Source organism: Phocoena sinus, chromosome 14 (genome assembly GCF_008692025.1).
Source record: "Phocoena sinus isolate mPhoSin1 chromosome 14, mPhoSin1.pri, whole genome shotgun sequence".
In the NCBI taxonomy this organism is placed as follows: Eukaryota; Metazoa; Chordata; class Mammalia; order Artiodactyla; family Phocoenidae; genus Phocoena; species Phocoena sinus.
Genome location: NC_045776.1, coordinates 23,578,260 through 23,594,762, shown reverse-complemented (window position 1 = coordinate 23,594,762; position 16,503 = coordinate 23,578,260). Strand labels below are relative to the sequence as shown.

At 42.8% G+C, this 16,503-nt stretch overlaps 1 protein-coding gene across 4 annotated transcripts in view; it reads right to left on the bottom strand.

Moving 5' to 3' along the window:
* Window positions 1-16,503, bottom strand: part of CFAP53 (cilia and flagella associated protein 53) — a 70,161-nt gene that overhangs the window by 12,206 nt on the left and 41,452 nt on the right. For all 4 annotated transcript variants that reach the window (XR_004353119.1, XR_004353118.1, XM_032654156.1 and 1 more), the window contains exons 6-7: window positions 4,882-5,098; window positions 3,183-3,285 (exon numbers count right to left, since the gene is read on the bottom strand). Coding sequence is in view for 2 of the 4 variants with exons in the window: in XM_032654156.1 (XP_032510047.1) it covers window positions 3,183-3,285; window positions 4,882-5,098 (320 nt within the window). In the remaining 2 variants the exon portion in view is untranslated. The remainder of the gene's footprint in view (window positions 1-3,182; window positions 3,286-4,881; window positions 5,099-16,503) is intronic.

The window sequence follows — 16,503 nt, the reverse complement described above, 5'->3', positions numbered from 1 at the left end:
CCTAATGAAACTTAAAAGCTTTTGCACAGCAAACGAAAACAGAAAAAAGACAATAGGACAGCCCTCACAATGGGAGAAAATATTTGCAAATGAAGTAACTGACAAAAGATTAACCTCTAAAATTTACAAGCAGCTCATGCAACTCAATATCAAAGAAACAAACAACCCAATCCAAAAATGGGCAGAAGAGCTAAATAGACCTTTCTCCAAAGAAGACATACAGATTGCCAACAAACACATGAAAGGATGCTCAACATCACTAATTATTAGAGACATGCAAACCAAAACTACAATGAGGTATCACCTCACACCAGTCAGAATGGCCATCATCAAAATATCTACAAACAATAAATGCTGGAGAAGGTGTGGAGACAAGGGAACCCTCTTGCACTGTTGGTGGGAATGTAAATTGATACAGCCACTATGGAGAACAGTATGGAGGTTCCTTAAAAAACTAAAAATAGAACTACCATACGATCCAGCAATCCTACTACTGGGCATATACCCTGAGAAAACCATAATTCAAAAAGAGTCATGTACCAAAATGTTCACTGCAGCTCTATTTACAATAGCCAGGACATGGAAGCAACCTCAGTGTCCATCGACAGATGAATGGATAAAGAAGATGTGGCACATATATACAATGGAATATTACTCAGCCATAAAAAGAAAAGAAATTGAGTTATTTGTAGTGAGGTGGATGGACCTAGAGTCTGTCATACAGTGTGAAGTAAGTCAGAAAGAGAAAGACAAATACCATATGCTAACACATATATATGGAATCTAATTTTAAAAATGTCATGAAGAACCTAGGGGTAACACAGGAATAAAGACACAAACCTACTAGAGAATGGACTTGAGGATATGGGGAGGGGGAAGGGTAAGCTGTGACAAAGCGAGAGAGAGGCATGGACATATATACGCTACCAAATGTAAGGTAGATAGCTAGTGGGAAGCAGCCGCATAGCACAGGGAGATCAGCTCGGTGCTTTGTGACCACCTGGGGGGGTGGAATAGGGAGGGTGGGAGGGAGGGAGACGCAAGAGGGAAGAGATATGGGAACATATGTATATGTATAACTGATTCACTTTGTTATAAAGCAGAAACTAACACACCATTGTAAAGCAACCATACTCCAATAAAGATGTAAAAAAAAACAAATACCATATGCTAACACAAGATATGGAATCTAAAAAAAAAAGGGGGGGGTTCTGAAGAACCTAGGGGCAGGACAGAAATAAAGACACAGACGTAGAGAATGGACTTGAGGACACAGGGAAGGGGAAGGGTAAGCTGGGATGAAGTGAGAGAGTGGACTGGACATATATACACTAGCAAATGTAAAATAGATAGCTAGTGGGAAGCAGCCACATAGCACAGGGAGATCAGCTCCGTGCTTTGTGACCACCTAGAGGGGAGGGATAGGGAGGGTGGGAGGGAGACGCAAGAGGGAGGAGATATGGGGATGTGTGTTTATGTATAGCTGGTTCACTTTGTTATACAGCAGAAACTAACACACCATTGTAAAGTGATTATACTCCAATAAAGGTGTTAAAAAAAAAAAGGGCACTGGGTTAAATTTGAATTTCAGATTAAAAAATATATATTTACATATATTATAAATATATTTAATATTTTATAAACCTAAATAAATACATTCTGAAGCAAAACTGAAAAAAGAGAAAATAGACTCATGTACCACAATGTTCATTGCAGCACTATTTGCAATAGCCAGGACATGGAAGCAACCTAAGTGTCCATTGACAGATGAATGGATAAAGAAGTTGTGGCACATATATACAATGGAATATTACTCAGCCATAAAAAGAAACGAAATTGAGTTATTTGTAGTGACGTGGATGGACCCAGAGTCTGTCATACAGAGTGAAGTAGAACCTAGGGGCAGGACAGGAATAAAGAGGCAGATGTAGAGAATGGACTTGAGGACACGGGGAGGGGGAAGGGTAAGCTGGGATGAAGTGAGAGAGCGGCATGGACATATATACACTACGAAATGTAAAACAGGTAGTGGGAAGCAACCGCATAGCACAGGGAGATCAGCTAGGTGCTCTGTGAGCACCTAGAGGGGTGGGATAGGGAGGGTGGGATAGGGAGGGTGGGGAGGAGACGCAAGAGGGAGGGGATGTGGGGATATATGTATACGTAGAGCGGATTCACTTTATGATATAGCAGAAAGTAACACACCATTGGAAAGCAATTATACTCCAATAAAGATGTTAAAATAAGGAAAAAATAAAAGTTGGGCAGGGAAGAGAGTTGTTATTCATTAAATTCCCTTCACATCTCCAACAACAGACTTTTCAAAAGTGAGAAGGAAGGACCTCCAAAGTAGAACAAGTAGAGGAAGTCAGTAGGGTCAGCCAGATATTGTTGGTAGTGCCCCCAAAGTAACAATAGGCTCAGGTATATAAACCATACTCTGCCTATAAAGAAGAGAGCTTATTTCTATGCACCAAATATGGGTGAGCCGGGGAACAGGCCCTAGGGACAGGGAGGGTGACCAGTAATTAGAGGAGCCAGGTCCTCTTTCTCCACCACACTGGTCACCTGAATTGGGTGTCATAGTCATCAGTGGGAAGGGACTGCTATGATCTGTGAAAGGCTGCAAGGAGGCATCAGCCAATTTTCTCTACCTGAGCCTGATTATGGTGACCAGAGGGACACTTGCCCGAGGAGGGAAGTGGTACATCTCAAAGCACCCAGAGCACTTCAGTTTTCCAGCTCAGTGAGGCTACAAAAAATCTTCCTGGGACATTTGCATGGAATCATAACCCCATAAGCCATTTCTGTTAATCTAACTAATTAGGTCATGCTGTATTTCCAGGTTTATTTCATGGGGGAAAAAACTTATTTCATTATGATTTAGGGTTGGTGCCTACTTTATAAAAAATGTTTCTAATTTGTTTTATTTTTAAGATGTTTATCTAGTTTAATACCTAATGTGTATAATCAGAATTACACAATGTACAGAATTTAATTTTACCAAAATGGTTGTTGCTTATTTTTATATGAAATTTTATAAACTGAATTGAGCTTTTAGGACAAATGTAAGACTGATGTAAAATAACATCAATAATACATGAATTATGGCACATTGTCCTCTATGCTAAAAATCTCCTATTTTTGGTTAGTTAGTAATAATAAAGAAAACAAAATCATACCTTGTAAAATCCTCCCTCTCTTCACGGTTAAGCTCTTTAAGACCTTCATTTATGCGCTCCTGTTCCATAGCACGTTCTTCCTGTTCTTTTGCTTTGCGTTGCACTAAGAAAGACAAAAGTAATTTTTGCTGAATGACTTTTTCAGAAAAGCCTTGCTGACATCTTTCGGGGCATCGATGCCATATTGTCTTTAGAAAGGCAGAGCTTAGAATCACTGGGCTGGATCTTAGCTTAATAAGGTAGAAGTAGTCATCTCCTTTAAGGAAAGAATAGGGTTTAGATTCATATGTGCTGCAATCTACAGAGATTTTCTCTTAATCATTTGTCACTGAAATCTATGATCAGCCTTTTTCATACCAGATTACCACTGTTTGAACACTTCTCACTTTTCTCTTCTTGAGGACAAACAGTTCTATTGCCATTTATATTAATAGGCGACTTTATTACAAAATAAGTATTGGAAAAACAGTATGTAAGTCTCTTATAAATTAAATAAGGAAAACTTAAACAACCCAGTAGGTAAAAAAATGACAAAGAGAACAGAGTTCACAAAAGAATAAATAAAACCAGGCAATATACATCTAAAATGTACATATCTTTGGTCCCAAATCCATTTACAGGAATTTATCTTAATCATATATGAGCCAAAAAACCTATGTACAGAGACAGTCACCTCCAATGCTAACACACGAGGAAAAAGATTCAAAACAAGCTGAAGGTCCATTAGCTGTGTTTAGGTAAAATAAATTATGGTCCATTTTTATAATGGATTTCTAGGCAGCATTACAAATCTTACAATTGAAGAAAAATAACCTGGAAAAATATTAATGATAAGTGGGAAATGCAAGCTGTTAAAAAATATATACAACAAGATCCTAATTTGTGAGGGGAAATGACATATATAATAAAAAGTACTCGAAGGAAATACAGGAAGTTGTGAACAGTAGCTATTCCTGGGTGGTGCATTATGGTTGATTTTATTTCCTTGTTTATAAATGGTTCCAAATACTTAAATTTTCCATGTTTTCTCAATATATTCTAAAACATTTATCATGGGACAATACAGAAATCATTTTATCATAGAAGCTTTCTTTTCATTTCTTAAAACTCCATCTAATACTGGCTTAACAATTTTCAACTGCCATTATAATTCCTGGAGTGGAGAATTAATCAGTGGAACCAAGATGAGCTTTCTCTTGCAAAGACAGCTAGTGTGAAGTCCATAGTACCCTACTAGTAAATGTTTACATCTGGGTATAGAAATCCTCTCAACAAATATTTCCTTCTGTGACCAAGCACTGAAGCTGAGGGAATTCAGTGGTATGCTAAGAGATGTGAACAAGCAATGGTGAGAACCCCAGAGAGATTTATTATGAATAGAGGAACACAGAGGGCCTCTCAGGGAATGAGATATTTGAGCTGGCCTTGAAGGATGTCCAGGATTTCTCAAGATCAAAAGTATCATAGGGAGAGAAAACTACCCAAGCAAAGGCATGCAGGTATGGACGTATGGAGACACCTGCAGAAAGATATTCAAGTATTCAATTAGGTAAGGTCCCTGCAAAGCAGCGATCTTGCCTTAATCCTTTTTACATTCTCCATAGTATTTCACACATAATACTTATTTAATAAATATTTTGGTTGCTACTTAAATTGAATTAAGGCCCAAATATAATATAATTATAATTCATTTCCTTACACTTTTCTTGAACTTGCAGTTTTCTTGTATACATGACCTCATTCAAAAGTTGTTTTCTTGCCTCCTTTTCAAGTCTCAGCTCCTTGTCCTTCTCAGCAAACTTCTTTTCCTTCTCCTTCTCTAACATTCTGTCCAGTTCTTTCTCCTGAGCTTTTTCTTCCTCACGCCGCTGTGCCAAGTACTGATGATATATCTTCTGTTCTCTTATCATATCTTCCTACATAACATAAAAATTACCTCATGTTGTTAAAACTTTTAGGTGCAATAATGATATAGAGGATAAGTTTTAAAATAATCTTTTAGAGCTACAATTCCAATATTTCAGAATTACATACTGACATTTACAGATATTGTAAAATATTATTTCCAGGGTTTACTTAAAAATGTTCGGGGTGGGGCTTCCCTGGTGGCGCAGTGGTTAAGAATCCGCCTGCCAATGCAGGGGACATGGGTTCGATCCCTGGTCCGGGAAGATCCCACATGCCGCGGAGCAACTAAGTCCATGCGCCACAGATATGGAGCCTGTGCTCTAGAGCCCGCAAGCCACAACTACTGAGCCCACATGCCACAACTACTGAAGCCCACGCACCTAGAGCCTGTGCTCCGCAACAAGAGAAGCCACTGCAATGAGAAACTCGCACGCCACAACGAAGGGTAGCCCCCGCTTGCTGCAACTAGAGAAAGCCCGCGTGCAGCAACAAAGACCCAATGCAGCCAAAAATAAATAAATAAATTTATTAAAAAAAAAATTCGGGTGACAGTGGAAAATGGGTGGGAGAGACAGATGAAACAAGAATAGCTATTGGTTGATGGTTGTTGAAGTTAGGAAATTGACACATGGGGGTTCATTGTACTATTCTTTGCAACTGTTTGAAATGTTTTATAACACATTTTTGAACAGTTCAAATAGTAATTCAAATACTTTCTCAAATTGTTTCTCAAAGAAGTTCCCAAATAATTTTCAATTATACAACTTTATTTTAATTTAGGTAGATGAAATATCAACCTGATAAAATAAGTCACTACTATTATTACAGCACTGTCTCTGACTAGAAGATGAGTTAGTTGATAATTTACAACAGCAAATGTCAATCTTAGCTACACTTTGAAATCACCTGGGGAGCTTTAAAAAGTACTAAGTCTCACCCCTCGAGATTCCTATCTAATGAATAGCTTTTAAGTTCCCCAGGTGATTTGACTGTGCAGCTAAGGCTGTGAACTAGGCTTTATAACACAGGTAATTTCAGTTGCCTTCTGTCTTTCATGGTATTATATTTGTGCTGTTTGATCCAATCTGTGATCTCTTTTGAGAATATCACAGATTTGAGGTAGAACTAGCAAGATCTGAGGGTGTAGCTGCACCCTCAGAATGGCTTGTATACATAGTTTCATACTTTGGGGAATAATTTAACAAAAGAAGTGCAAACCTTATACTCTGAAAACTAAGAAGCATTACTGAAAAAAATTAAAGAAGACCTAAATAAATGGAAAGATATCTGATGTTCATGGATCAGAAGACAATATTGTTAAAATGGCAATTATCCCCAAATTGGTCTATAAATTCAAAATAATCCCTATCAAAATCCCAGTTGGTTTCTTTGCAGAAATTGACAAGCTGATCCTAAATTCAAATGGAAATTCAAGGGAGCTGGAATAGCCAAAACAATTTGAAAATGAAGAACAAAGTTGGAAAATTCACATTTCCTGATTTCAAACTTACTACAAATCTATAGTGATCAAGACATGATATTGGCCTAGGAATGGATATATAGATTAATGGAATAGAACCGAGAGTCCAAAATAAACCCTCACATTTACTGTCAATTGATTTTTGACATAGTGCCAAGACAATTCAATAGAGGAAAAATAGTCTCTTCAACAAATGGTGCTGGGACAACTGGATATCCACATGCCAAAGAATGAAGTTAGGCCTCTACCTCATACCACATACAAAAGTTAACTCAAAATGGATCAAAGGCAGGTACTTCTCTGGCAGTCCAGTGGTTAAGACTTCACCTTCCCATGCAGGGGGTGTGGGTTCAATCCCTGGTCAGGGAGCTAAGATCCCACATGCCTCGCGGCCAAAAAACCAAAACATAAAACAGAAATAATATTGTAACAAATTCAATAAAGACCTTAAAAATGCTCCACATCAAAAAAATCTTTAAAAAAAATGGATCAAAGGCCTAAATGTAAGAGCTAAAACTATAAAACTTTAAGAAGAAAACAGGACATCTTCATGACCTTGGGGTAATAAGAGTGTTTTAGATATGACACCAAAAAGCACAAGCAACAACAGTAAATATAGATAAATTTTACTTCATCAAAATTTAAAACTCTTGTACTTCAAGGGACACCATCAAGAGTGAAAAGGCAACCCACAGAATGAGAAAAATATTTACAGATCACTCATGTGATAAGGGATTTGTGTCTAGAACATAAAAAGAGCTACTACAACTCAATAATAAAAAGACAACCCAGTTAAAAACTGGGCAAATAACTTGAATATACTTCTTAAGACTTCAGTAGCCTTTAGATAGATTACTCCAAGGAAGATATATAAATGGCCAATATGCACAGAAAAAGAGGCTCAACGTTTTTACTCATTAGGGAAATGCAAATGAAAACCACAGTAACATACTACTTTAGACAAACTAGGATGGTTAAAATAAAAAAGACAGACAATAACAAATGTTAACAACCATGTGGAAAAATCAGAACCCTCCTAAGTATGTGAGAATATAAAACAGCGAAGCCACTTTGAAAAACAATCTGGTGATCACTCACAAGCTTAAACATAGAGTCAGTAATTCTACTCCTAGGTATATGCCCAAGAGAAACAAAAATACATGTCCAAACAAAAATTCACATATGAATGTTCACATTAGCATTACTCATAATAGCAAAAAAGTAGAAACAACTCAAATGCCCATCAACTGACAAATGTATGAACAAAATGTGGTATATCCATACACTGACATATTACTCAGCCGTATAAAGGCATAAACTACTCATACAGGTTACAACATGGATAAGCCTTGAAATCATTATGCTGAGTGAAAGAAGCCAGTCAGAAGATCCCATAATATACGATTTCATTCATATGAAAGTCCAGAATAGGGAATCAATAGAGACAGACTATTAGTAGTTGCTTAGGATTGGGGGTGGAGGGAGGGGAAGAGGGCAAGTGGGATAATAAAAATGTTCTAAAATCAACTGTGGTGATGGTTGCACTAAAATCCATTGAAATGTACACTTTAAATGGGTGAATTGTATGTTTTATGAATGATACCTTAATGAAGCTGTTAAGAATTTAAGAAAAAAATATCCAATTGAGAAGAAAAAGCTCAATAGCAAAAATAGTAAGAAAGAAAGAAAGAAAGGGAAAAATCAAATAAGCAATCCAATCAGAAAATGGGCAAAAGATATCAGAAGACATTTGGTTGAAGAGGATATACAGATGGCAAATAAGCACATTAAAAGTTGGTCAACATCATTAGCTATTTTGGAAATGCAAATTGAAAACACAATGAGATTGGCTGGAGGCTCAGTGTGGACTGCTCTGAGTTAAAAACTCTAAGGGGACCCAATCATCCAGGGGGACCCCACACTTTTGTGAGTTTTACCTCCTGTAAACTCACAAAACCTTACCTCAGGTTCTACAGTAAATATCAGAGAAAAATCCCCTCATGCTTATGGCAAGGGGAGGGGAAAATGAACCATTCTGAAATACACCAGAGCATTCTATTCTTCTTAATAAGGTTTGGACTCAGGAGAAAGTTTTTTTTTTTTTGTGGTACGTGGGCCTCTCACTGTTGTGGCCTCTCCCGATGCGGAGCACAGGCTCCAGACGCGCAGGCTCAGCGGCTGTGGCTCACGGGCCCAGCCGCTCCGTGGCATGTGGGATCCTTCCAGACCGGGGCACGAACTCGTGTCCCCTGCATTGGCAGGCGGACTCTCAACCACTGCGCCACCAGGGAAGCCCCAGGAGAAAGTATTTAACCAGAGCCTAACCTGCTGGGGTTTTATCAGAGCCTCACTGACCTGGGGGAAGGGAAAAACCCAACTCTGGGCAACCTCTAGCCTTCCATGTGGGAAAAGGGAAACACCATAATTGAGGCTTCCAATGACCAGGGAGAGTCCAAACCCAAAGGCACTAGCCCTAAAGGTATAGAAAGAGAATCTCTTCCCCTGTTTACTTGGATTATTAACGCTTGGCACTGAGATCACCCTTTTACTGCGGTTATTACCACAAAGGTTCAAAGCCAATGGAAAACACTAGATGAGGCCTGACTCCCTCTCTGTAAGACTGGTATGGGTCAATGGATCTATCACTTCTTTGAACAGAGCAACCCAGATGACCTAGATTTCACCTCCAATCCTGAAGAGGCCCTAATTGACCCCAGATCCAGATAATTCTTCTTACAGGGAGTCCCCCCTCCAAATTACAAGGCCATGTTCCTCTACTTTGTGAGGGGTTCAACCTGGCAGAGGCTCGGCACGGCCACTGAGGCCTCACTGTTAAAATGGAAATAGCACCTTCAGAAAAGGGCTAAATCTGATATCAAGGGTCTTTCCAAATTACAGGAAAGTGGTTTCCCCATGCCCAGCCCCTTGCTCACTGACATTGAGGTGCAACTAGTGGCACCCTCATGCCAGCCCATCTAGTAGTTTGGGGAGGCCCTTCCTTGCAGACAAAATCTGACATGGAAAGGGAGCACCACCACTGGCAGCACCACCATTGTACACATAGGCCATGGCACATCCCTAGTATAGGACAGCTTTCTTGACTCGGTCCAACTGGCAGAGTTAGAGGCAGTGTACCTTGATCTACGACAGATCATACAAATGAGATTTCTAAGGGCACATATTTTTCCCTCACTCCTGGGAGGTAGCCAATGGATTCACAGTCTAGTCTGGACAATGGCAAAAGGATAATTTCATGATTCAGGGAAAGCCCATCTGGGGTGCCTCCATTTGGAAAGAAATAGCCAACTCACACATGCCGATTAGGGTCATTCGTCTCTGCACACACACACACAGCAAACACCAGAAGCATATAGTAACGTTACAGACTCATCTAAATTACATGTATGAGCCCCCTCCCGGAGTACCAAAAGCGACCCTGGACACAACTATTCCTCAGTGCCATACCCACTAGCAGAGTGGGCCCATATTATATCAGGCCATAGGGGAGTGACAGCACTTACTGACTGGGCATACAGGTGTATGCCCTTTACTCCAGCTCTAGCCAAAGTGGTGGTAGATAATTGCTTCCTTTGCTCCTGAACAAAACTCTGGAAAGATGCTTGGTGGGGACACATGCCCCAAGCGACAGACTCTACTTCAGATGGCATATGGAGTTTATCAGGCTGCTGTTGCCCTCCACGAGATCTAATAGGTATGCAAACACCATCATCCATACCTTCACTGGATGTCTGCTGGCTGCTTCCCATTATGTGACCTCCTTCTTAATCAAGTATGTGCTCATCCCCTTTGCCCCACCAAGAGTAGATTCAGATCAAGGTACCCATTTCACCTCCCAAGTTGTTCCATCATGGGCTCTAGAATACGGAATCTTGTGGAATTCTACTTAGCTTACCAGCCTCAAGCAGCTGGACTTACAGAAAGACACAATGGCCTACACATAGATATACTCCTCAAGCTCTTATACACTGTGTTGTCCCCCAAATGGACAGAAATTTGGCCCCAGGCTCTAATACTACTTAATTCCCAGCTTCATGTCTCTAAACACCACCACACGTACTACCAGTCTCCTCCAAAGACTCCCCTGTTAGTACTAAAAGGGATCCCCCAATCCTCTGACATTAGAGAGGATGCCACTCACATCCACTCACCAGGTGAATACTCCCCTTACCATTCTGATTATTCCATTGTCTCTCTGTCTTCCACACGCTGGCAACCTAGTCAAGGGCAGATTGTGCAATATGATCCACTTATAATTGAAAGCCTGAGAGGACAAATTCCTACCAAATTCCTTAGAATCATGATTATACAGATTTTATTGACCCAGAAGATGACTCAGTATCAGTCACGAATCTAGGGCCACCAGCTACGACTCATTATTTGGGTTATAAAGGCTGGTTAATTAAAACAAATTCATCACAAATTTTGCTGGAGATTGAAATTATAGCTCCAGGACCCACTAGCTGAGCTGTGTGGATCTCAGAGAGAGGAAAAGTGGCCCTCAGCCTAGTGGTTGTCAACCACATTAGGAAATGAAATCCAAAAAGGACCCTGGGATCTAGCAGCCTCTATCAGCAGATGTGGGCTGGGTCCCTACCTAACCTTAGATGAAGAGGTAAATGAGCTCATGCTCCAAAGCAACTATACCCCACCTTTGGTCAGTATCCAGATTGCTGGCCCCAAAGGAGGCCTCTGCAAGTCAGTCAAATGTAAATGATCTTAGATGTGCCTATTACTCTTACTGTGTACAGCATGGGTAATAGGATTACCAGTAGACCCCTCAGGCCTAACCACGTCTCAGGAGATACGCTGGAACAAAACCAGCCAGGGGCGCAACTGGATAGCAGAGCACCAGGTGCTGGCAGGCCCTGTTAGAAGAGTTTCTGCCAGTTTGCCAGCAGGCATGGATTCTGACCCAGAGTTCACCTCCCTCTACATTAAATGGTGCCAGTAGAAGCGATGCTTAAGTGAGTCACTCCCTTTTAGACCATGCCTCAAATTATATCCCAGGCAGAATGGCCGTCTCAATGTAACCAAATCAGACTCCTCTGGCTGGCAAGTTCATGCTCTAATGATCTTACTATAGTTTTAATGGGGTGATCTCTGGATTACAAAGCTGCCATCCACAAAATGTCCCTAGGACTAGCCTATCATTGTGCCCAGAATCTATACACATTGTGGTTAGAGTCCCCACAAAGCTTGGTCATGGACACCAAGTGTTCCTTAGCAAGGTATGCCCCTGATGACCCCGTGGAGTTCACTGAATCTGCTCAACTAGTAGTAGAGCGCATACTTGTAGTTTCGTCCTGAGTCAGGCCTCTAGCATTTATACTCAGAACTTAACACCAACCAGCCATTCCTACCCTTCATGACTCTCCACCTGGGAAGAGGCTAGTGTAAGGCTAGTGCAAGCTAGCCTCTGCCACCCCGAAGCACACTAGCTCTGCAGAGAACATAGCCCCAGACCAAGGGCTCACTGCTGGACATGACTGTACCTCAGGTGACAACACAACAACCCAACAGAACAAAGAGGGAGACAACGTGCCCCAACCTCATTGGACGTTGGGACTTTTGTCTCCCAGATCCCCTCCACACCAGGGGGTGATGACTGTGGTGACTGTTAACCTCAAGGCTGTTGAAACCAAGCAGGACCCTATGGGACCTTCCCGGTCACAGAGCTCTCTGTGTCCCCTGCTTCTTTTTTGTAGGAAAAGCTTTGGTTTCCTCGTCCTCTTGAGTTTTAAAGACCAGGCTCAATAAGTTAATAATTAGAGAATCGGGGTAATGCAGAAACAAGGAAAAAGCAGTCAAGCAAGAAAAGTAATAGTAACTTAAACAATAAGTCAGCCATAAAACAGAGTCAGAGGACTGTGGTTCCTCCCTGAGGGATCCAGATAGCAATCTGATACACACTCTTGAATTGTTTTTATAGACACCAGCACCCCACCAGCACATAGACCCCCGACTATAGGAGAGACCCCCAACTGTGGGGAGCCAGAAGACGGATGATTTAGGTTCCTGAAACATCATCCTGTTGCCTCACCACCCACCAGTCAGAAAACTGTGTACGAGCTGATCATGTTACCCATGACCCTCTCCCTCACTTTGTCTTTAAAAACTCATCCTTGAAAGCCATCAGGGAATTTAGGTCTTTTGAGCATGAGCCACCTGTTATCCTTGATTGGTGCCCTACAAATAAACACTGTACTTTCCTTCACCACAATCCCGTGTCAGTAGATTGGCTTTGCTGCATGTGTTGGGCGAGCCAACCCAAGTGCAGTTCGGTGACAGTGACTGTTAACCTCAAGGCCAAGATGCAAAAACGCCTCCAGTTGATCAACCCAGAAGACTCTACAGAGTACTATTTTCCTGAAATAGCTAACTGCTTGCCTCATGACCCTTGCCTCTATAAAAACCCTTGAAAATCTATAAGTCCCCTGCTGACTGCCTGGCAGCATTAGACATCATTTCACCTTTATGGCAAGCCAAACAATGTATTCTAAACTATATGAGCCACAATGAGGCACCTCTAGCCTGACTGACCTGCCTAGACCCCATGGTCAGGGAATTCTCAGTGCTGTGTTCCCTGCTCAATGTACTAGATTACAGCTTTTGCTTTCTACCTGATGTATCCACAACAGGCCTACTCCCCTCATTATTCCCAGCACCACCACCACTGCCAGCACATCCTCCATACCCAAAAAGCTACCTCCACACCTCTCTACATCTCATCCACAACTCCTTCCTGCTGCATGCCACGACCCTGCCCCACACCACAACCCTAGATCCTACATGACAAATATATTCATACAAACCTGCAAGGTGGCAGCTCAGGACTTGCAAGTAAAAAGGTGTTGGGTCTGTGAGCACTCAGGGCAAGATGTACAGCCCCATGTCCCTACATATCCTATAGCTCTTCCTGGTTATCAGACCCTTGTACTAATTCCCTCCAAAACACCTCGAGCCTCATTTAGGCTGGACCAAACCCCTAATCTAGACCCTACACATGGCACCCTGTGTGTAGGCATCAAAGTAACTGCAGTACTTTCTGAGGGCTACCGACTATACTCAAACACAAAGGCTGGACCTCACCCTGTATACTCATCGCCTCTTAATGATGAATAACACCTCATTCATAGTCTGTTGTGGATCTGACTCAAGGGGCTGGAGCAGGTCTACTTGACTCTGCCCAGTCTGCAAGCTATCCATGGAGATGATCCCTATTATTGTAACATTGTTACAGGCCAACCTCCAGATGTCAAGAGATACAGGTCATGCTTAATATCACTAAAGTATTTCAACAAATTCCCACATTCCGAGGTCCCTGATTTGTTCTCATGGCTCTTGACATCCACCTGAGGGCAATGGCTAAGACCTGGATTCCAAACAGTAGCAAGTCTATTTATCATAGGCTTCATCATTATTGCCTTGGTTAAATGTGCCTTAAGGTGGCTTCAGAAAACAATACTGGGACTTCCCTGGTGGTCCAGTTGTTGGGACGCTGTGCTTCCAACACAGGGGGTGCAGGCTTGCTCCCTGGTATGGGAACTAGGATCCCACATGCCATGCGGCATGGTCAAAAAAAAAATTTTTTAAAAGAAAGAAAACAATACCTATGTCCTTTAACATATCCACTACACAAGTGATTGTTATTCCTGATGACAAGGAATCACAGGATAGACTGTCAAGAGTTTAGCTAAGGGCTTCCCTGGTGGCACAGTGGTTGAGAGTCTGTCTGCCGATGAAGGGGACACAGGTTCATGCCCCGGTCCGGGAAGATCCCACACGCCACAGAGAGGCTGGGCCTGTGAGTCATGGCTGCTGAGCCTGCGCGTCCGGAGCCTGTGCTCCGCAGCGGAAGAGGCCACAACAGTGAGAGGACCGTGTACCACAAAAAAAAAAAAAAGAGTTTAGCTAAGCTACTCTACTGCATCGCTGCCTCTGAATCCATATTGTTTGGCTAAGTATCCTGCAGGGATCTCAAATTGACACAAGCCCTCATGCAAGTGCATGCTCTAGATAGCAGTCCACAGAATCACAAGCTAATGTAAGTTCCTAATATGACTTCCCCAAGAGCCCCTGTGATCAACAGTGCCCCACCTCCCAACATCTTCCCCTTATATACCTCTTAGATAAGACCCCTGTGGGGCTTACTGAAACCCCACACTTTTGAGTTGACCAATCCAGCCTTAGCCTGGGAACCACAAAGTACTCCACCCATGGATCCTAACAAAGGCATGTGCCTCAGGTCCTGCCTCTCTCTGTCTGCACTCTGCTTTGACTACCATCTGTGGTCCCTGAAGGCATGCCATGTACTTCCTCTAGAATATATATATAAATATACACACATGTATATACATATATGCACACACATACATATAAGGAAAGAAAAAGATCTAAAATCAATAATCTATGGAGGAGCTGCAAGATGGCGGAAGAGTGAGACACGGAGATCACCTTCCTCCCCACAAAAACATCAGAAATACATCTACATGTGGAACAACTCCTACAGAACACCTACTGAATGCTGGCAGACGGCCTCAGACCTCCCAAAAGACAAGAAACTCCCCACATACCTGGGTACGGCAAAAGAAAAAAGAATAAACAGAGACAAAAGAATAGGGACGGGACCTGCACCAGTGGGAGGGAGCTGTGAAGGAGGAAAGGTTTCCACACGCTAGAAGCCCCTTCGCGGGGAAAGACTGCGGGTGGCGAAGGGGGGAAGCTTTGGAGCCACGGAGGAGAGCGCAGCAACAGGGGTGTGGAGGGCAAAGCGTTGAGATCCCCGCACAGAGGACCGGTGCCAACCAGCACTCACCAGCCCGAGAGGCTTGTCTGCTCACCCGCCGGGGCAGGCGGGGGCTGGGAGCTGAGGCTCCGGCTTCGGAGGTCGGATCCCAGGGAGAGGATTGGGGTTGCCGGCGTGAACACAGCCTGAAGGGGGCTAGTGCACCACAGCTAGCCGGGAGGGAGTCCGGGAAAAAGCCTGGAGCTGCCGAAGAGGCAAGAGACTTTTTCTTGCCTCTGTTTCCTGGTGCGCGAGGAGAGGGGATTAAGAGAGCTGCTTAAAGGAGCTCCAGAGACGGGCGCGAGCCACGGTTAACAGCACAGACACCAGAGAGGGGCATGAGACGCTAAGGCTGTGGCTGCCGCCACCAAGAAGCCTGTGTGCAAGCACAGGTCACTATCCACGCACCCCCTCCCGGGAGCCTATGCAGCCCCTCACTGCCAGGGTCCTGTGATCCAGGGACAACTTCCCCGGGAGAACGCACAGCGCGCCTCAGGCTGGTGCAACGTCACACCAGCCTCTGCCACCGTAGGCTCACCCCGCATCCATACCCCTCCCTCCCCACGGCCTGAGTGAGCCAGAGCCCCCGAAGCAGCTTCTCCTTTAACCCCGTCCTGTCTGAGCGAAGAATAGACGCCCTCAGGCGACCTACATGCAGAGGCGGGGCCAAATCCAAAGCTGAACCCCAGGAGCTGTGCAAAAAAAGAAGAGAAAGGGAAATTTCTCCCAGCAGCCTCAGGAGCAGCGGATTAATTCTCCACAATCAACTTGATGTACCTGCACCTGTGGAATACCTGAAGAGACAACAAGTCATCCCAAACTGAGGAGGTGGGCTTTGGGAGCAACGATATATACATATTTTCCCCCTTTTTCTCTTTTTGTGAGTGTGCACGTGCATGCTTCTGTGTGTGACTTTGTCTCTATAGCTTTGCTTTTACCATCTGTCCTAGGGTTCTGTCTGTCCGTTTTTTTACTTAAAAATTTTTTTTCTTAATATAATTACTTTTTTATTTTAATAACTTTATTTTATTTTATCTTCTTTCTTTCATCCTTTTTTTTTTCTGCCTTTTATTCTGAGCCGTGTGGATGACAGGCTGTTGGTGTTGCAGCCAGGAGTCAGTGCTGTG